Below are 6000 nucleotides of genomic sequence, written 5' to 3'. Positions count from 1 at the left end.
CAGCTAACGTTCTAGGGTGCCTCTTAGCCAATAGCGATGGCATATTTAAATTCAAATGCAGTGCAGAGTTTTTACCTGACAACGGCACAACACTGACAGTTTTAGGCAGAAAATTTAAATTTTAACTAAAATGCACTAAAGTGCAAAACTATTGACTACACGTGTCTGCCGCATGATTAGACACGCATTTATATAGTTTATCGGAAAAAAAGTAGATTGCGGGGTGACTTGCTCTTTAAGTTTGTGCCATCTGAGATTAGTTTGCCGTTTGCTTTCTGTCAGTTTGAATCTCCAGTGCTGTTTTTCCGAGTACATTTGAATTTTGTGTGCGTGCATTTTTTATCTCTGAGGTTTCAGATCAAGGGTCGTGTGACTCTGTGGGTCCTCAGGGTCCGTGCCTGGCCAGCTCAGTCAGTAATCAAGCCACGGACACAGTCATATGAACAGAGACGCACACTCACACTCTCGCGTGTCTCCCTCACAGAAATGACTAATCATGTTCACATGAAAAATTCTGGCAGATCTGACAGAGAAAAACAGAGAGAGGTTACATTTGAACTTTACAATGAGTCGTGTTGCTTTTCTGTAGCTGTAAACATCAGCAAAGTAAAGGGAGGACTGCCAGTCACACACACAGGGAACATGGATACCTAGACTGTAAACACTTGGACACACACACACACACACACACACACACACACACACACACACACACACACACACACACACACACACACACACACACACACATTACACATTAAGAGCGTGAACTACATCGGTTCCTGCCCCTTCCTCCCTTGCCGTCAGAACTGAGCATGCTCAGATCGCGCCTCTCCGCCTCTCCGCCACGTCCATCCTTAGATCCTCTCTAAGCAGCTCATACATAAAGCAGGTCAACACCTCTTTTTGGTAGATTTCATCCACCCCTCCTCCCCCCCGCTCAGGTTTGCACAAGCCGGGTCCTGAGCATCCAAGGTGCTTCTTTTGTTTAGTAGTCAAATTTGATGAGGAAGGACGCAGAACTGAGGCAGGAACTATGAAAGAGGAGCACGCTGAGGCAGTCTCTTCTGAAAGATCATCACCAACGCCGGAGTCCTGTTGAGTGAGATGAGAGGCCGACTGAATAATGTACAAGTCTTTTTGTCACGACAAGCTTCTGCACCTCCGTTTGTTGGTTTCCACCTTTTCCTCCTCTGTCTCCCTCTCGTGTTCCTCCTCCTCCGCTCTGCTTCCTCAGTTAAGGCCATGGGAGGGCTGGGCAGATGTGACGGACAGGCCTGGATCCAGAGACAGGATGGGAGACCTGAGCGTGTCTGGTCGAGCTGGAGGGGGCAGATAAAGCCCTTTAAGGGACTCTGTTTGGCCAGAGAGGTGTGACGGGTGAGGGAGGAGGAGGGTCTGGGCTGTACGCAGTTTCATCAGCGGACGTCACATGGAAAGCGTGGCAGAGGCGCTTTAATGGATGGCGGTTCCATAGTCACACATCTTTTTGGTTCAGTTCACGAAGAACAGTTTGTTTTGTTGTTAGAACGCTGGGTTCCATCGGGGTGGGAATGTGATGGTCGCTTTGATTGTTTCATTGGGTTTGGTTGTGTCCGTGTCCGGATGTCCATCCACGGCAGAACCACAACGCGTTCTGGAGACAGAGAGGAGACAGGAAGTGAAACAGGATGAAACTAAAGACTTTTGGATTCATTTAGATTAACTTCGTCTGGTGAGAAAAATACGGATCCATGTGAAATTCAACCCAACAGAAACATCAGGTTTAGGAGGATAAAAGGAGCGTTGCCCTGTTGAACTCACTGATCTTACAGTAACTTCCAGCTTTATTTTAATAAATTCTTAATAAAATAACAAAAACTCCCATCTCACCCTCTGTGGGTGGTCTCATCAGTCCAAGCTCAGGTCCTCTACCGGAGGCCTGGGAGCTTGTGGGTTCTAACACGATCGATCGATCGATCGATCGATCGATAGATAGATAGATAGATAGATAGATAGATAGATAGATAGATAGATAGATAGATAGATAGATAGATAGATAGATAGATAGATAGATAGATAGATATAGATAGATAGATAGATAGATAGATAGATAGATAGATAGATAGATATAGATAGATAGATAGATAGATAGATAGATATAGATAGATAGACAGACAGACAGACAGATAAATAGATATATATGTATATATATATATATATATATATACATATATGTACACACACACACACACACACACACACACACATATACATATATATATATATATATATATGTATATATATATATATATATATATATATATATATATATATATATATATGTATATGTATGTGTGTGTGTGTGTGTGTATATATATATGTGTGTGTGTGTGTGTGTGTGTGTGTGTGTGTGTGTGTGTGTGTGTGTGTGTGTATAGTGTGTTGTGGCTTGACCTTAGGTGCTTTATTCATAGCAGCTTGTCACAAATTTTGAATAACTTTAATAAAATCTAAATACCAGGACCGTCTGTTTTCTGCACGGCAGCAGATTTGAAATGAATGCATTCACACGAGACCGAGTGTGACAGGTCTAGCGTTCAGAGTGTGATGATGCTGAGCTCACCTTGAACAGTACTCCGAGTGGGGCCCAGTGGTCAGTCAGTCAGAGGGGTGTTCAGGGCAGGACCGGTTGATCTCGAACCACGAGTCTATACAGCTGCAGAGGCACACAGACACATTACCGGAAATACTGCAAACAGCTCATTATGGATTCAGATATCAAACAAAGAGGTGAGAAGAAACAGCTGCAGCATCAAGTGTCTTCGATCAGGGATTCCTTCTTATGAAGTATCCTGTTGGAAGGCCTCCGTAAACTCCCACATCAGTCAAAATGCTCAATGTGCAGCTTGTGAGTCACAAGAGTGCAGTTTTAGAACAAGTGATAATCGAAACTGAAAGATTTTCCACAAACTCCTTTTGCTGCTGACATTTATTCAGAAAAGGCTTCGGTGAAACAGACCGTTGGGAAGCATCACCTCAGCTTCCAGAGTGTGGGCAGAGCGGAGACCCATTATTCATCTCTCTGTGAGCTAACTGTCTTAAGCCGTCCCACTCATCAGCAGGTTTTTAGAAATGCAACATGCAGCACCTTCATTACTAATGATGCATGACGAGTAATCTGTGCACCAAGAGCCAGAACTGTGATCCATCTCAGAGGTTTTACAGGCATTCTGTGAGTGGATTTAATTAGAAGAAGTGCAAAATTATATAACAGGCAGTGATTCATTTCACTCTCTCACTGTGTGTGTGTGTGTGTGTGTGTGTGTGTGTGTGTGTGTGTGTGTGTGTGTGTGTGTGTCACCTTTTGTGGTAGATGCAGAGGCACGGCAGTCTGGCTATGGTGTCCCCCTGCTGCAGTTCCTCCAGACAGATCACACACTCGCCGGCATCCCTCGCCAACACATCATCTAAGGTGGGAGGAACACACACACACGCACGCACGCACGCACGCACGCACACACACACACACACAGGAAGACAAATCAGTATTCACTGAAACATCGACAGCTTATCAACCACAGCCGAGAGCAGCAGGGGGAGTGGCTTGGTGCGTTACACAGCAGATACACTTTGTGGCCAGAGCTATGACAACACAACAACAACAACAACAACAACATCAACAACAACAACAGCTGCAAGGCTTTTGCTCCAGATCGTTTTACTCGTCTTCATTCTACTGCCTGAACACCAGACGTCTCAGCGTAGCAACAGTAAAGCCACTAAAGTGACAAGAACGGGGCTGCAGCAGCTCAGGAGGTAGAGCGGGTTGTCCAGTAATCTGAGGGTTGTAGGTTCAATCCCAGCTCCTGACAGAGAATTCTGCTGTTGTGTCCTTGAGCAAGACACTTAACCCTCCTTGCCTGCTGGTGGTGGTCATGTTTGGCAGCCTCATCGTAGCTCATCATCAACAATGTGTGAACGTGTGTGTGAATGGATGAGTGACTGATTGTGGCGTGAAGTGCCGTGGGGGGCTGTAGAACCCTACACGAATACATTCATCCATTCACCATTTTCCAAACATGTCTCTAAACGTTCGCCAGAGGTCTCAGTTCATCCACATGATCACGGCGCGTCGCTCAAATCGTCTCAAAATCGTTGCAGGAACTTGGAAACCCTTCTGGAGCCCGTCTCAAAGTAGTTTCCACGAGAGTTTGATGGAGGACAACTTTGGGAGAAGCTGGCATGGAAGTACAGCCTTGGGCAGCTTCAGTTTTGTATGAAGTAGAAATTCATTGTTATTCCAAGTGAATTTACACATTTTCTGAACGTGAGGATAAAAACAAGCAACATTTATCATCACATGACCTGTTATTCTCCAAAGTGGATCGCTGAAGAGGATTTCCTCCTACGAGTCACTTTACTTCTGTCCTGAGAGAGCTAAAACCAGAGCAAGGCCCACGCTAGTGTGAGAGAGCTAAAGGTGGCTACAAAATCACAGGCTGATTGTGTCCTAGCTTTGTTGCTAAAGGACTTGTAAGTACTACTATTTTGATCAAACAGCGTGGATCTTTTTACTTCGTGGTTTATTTTAGTATTAGTTGGCTTGACTCATTTTGGTGCTAGCTCGTTGTAGCACTAGCTACAGCAGGCTGCTGCAGGGTTGTTTACGGCAGTTTTAATTCCACTCCAGTAGGACGGAGGAGCAAGGAATTGCTCTGTGTTGAATTTAAGCCTCTAGATGGTGCATCAGGATTAGTATGTTCATCAGAAACCTGCCAGATCCAGTCTGGTACATGTCTACGGCCCCCTGGTGCCTGATCGACAGGTGGCGAGAGCCAATTTTACTCCACACTGTTACATTTTTATAAAAAATAAATACAACATTATTATTATTATATAGCTGTTGTAGGATCGTATTTAGGGTAAAATAACTTTAATATCATGGTCTCATGAAACAGTTTGGATGTTATTAGAATTAACATCATTGATGTAAAAACTCAAAACAATGAAAACGTTTTTTTTCTGTCTGGAAAGGAAAGTCTGAGAAATTCCTGCATTTTTGCTTCTTATCTGAAATTCCAAAGGACAGACGGCCACCTGCTTAGACGAAAATCCCGCTTTCAGTCACAAATTAGATTTTTCCAAACTTATTTATAACTGGCAAAGTGAGATGACAGCAGCGGCGCTCACTGAGTTCAACGGTGTTTATCTACTCTGAGCTCAACATATTGATCCTCTAAGTCGAGGGATAATCCCAAACATCTTGGCGTGGCTCTGTTGGTAGTCCAGAGTCGGGAGCACCTCATTTCACCTCTCCAGCTGTTGTGGCTTGGCTTCAAACAGGAGCGTCTGAGATTGGCTGGGTGAAGCAGGAGCACAAAGCCCTGGTTCTAATCCACACTGAGTCCATTAAGAACCGGGCCGGTCACAGCTTGTCTCCAGTCATCTGCTTATGCTGCTTTTTCATGCGTCACCTTTGTCTTTTTGTTGCACGTTCTTCCGGCCTCCAACATCCAGCGCGTGGACTTGAATCTTCACATTTCAAAATAAAGTACATCAAAAGTCGAGCAACAAGTCCAAGACACAAACTTGCAGTAGGATTGCAATAAAACGCACACGTTTACGGCGTCGATGTGATTAGATTTGTACTTCAGGCACATCCGTGTACTCGAATGCTGCACAAATATCTCAAGCTCCTGGAGCACTTTGGCTGAAATGTCTCTTGAAAATGTTGTCGCACCAACCGGTATTCCAGGGATTCATGAACTTTTGCACATTGAATGTGGTTATTTAAACTGCGGCGGTTGCTCATCGTTCGTGTGTTGTGGCAGCAGGATCACTGAGGACTCTAAATGCAGCTTGGAGGCAAAACGAGGCCAATTTTCATCTTTTATTTTCTATGATCCATGACAAAACCAAAACTTGTCGATTAATAAATTACCATACACACTGGGGAATGTGACTGTGCATCGCCACACGATACAACACAATCATTTATATAGATAGTATCATGGATGA

General features: G+C 44.3%; 1 protein-coding gene across 1 annotated transcript in view; it reads right to left on the bottom strand.

Annotated features, from left to right (window-relative positions):
* Positions 1-1409: 1409 nt before the first annotated feature.
* Positions 1410-6000, bottom strand: part of znrf1 (zinc and ring finger 1) — a 48647-nt gene continuing 44056 nt past the window's right edge. The window contains exons 3-5 of the mRNA XM_015965299.3: positions 3344-3449; positions 2606-2698; positions 1410-1636 (exon numbers count right to left, since the gene is read on the bottom strand). Of these exons, the coding sequence (XP_015820785.1) occupies positions 2641-2698; positions 3344-3449 (164 nt within the window). The 3' untranslated portion in view covers positions 1410-1636; positions 2606-2640. The remainder of the gene's footprint in view (positions 1637-2605; positions 2699-3343; positions 3450-6000) is intronic.

The sequence above is a fragment of the Nothobranchius furzeri genome, chromosome 4 (genome assembly GCF_043380555.1).
Source record: "Nothobranchius furzeri strain GRZ-AD chromosome 4, NfurGRZ-RIMD1, whole genome shotgun sequence".
Taxonomy (NCBI): Eukaryota; Metazoa; Chordata; class Actinopteri; order Cyprinodontiformes; family Nothobranchiidae; genus Nothobranchius; species Nothobranchius furzeri.
The sequence above is the reverse complement of the archived record's forward strand: the minus strand, read 5'-3'. Positions and strand labels throughout refer to the sequence as shown.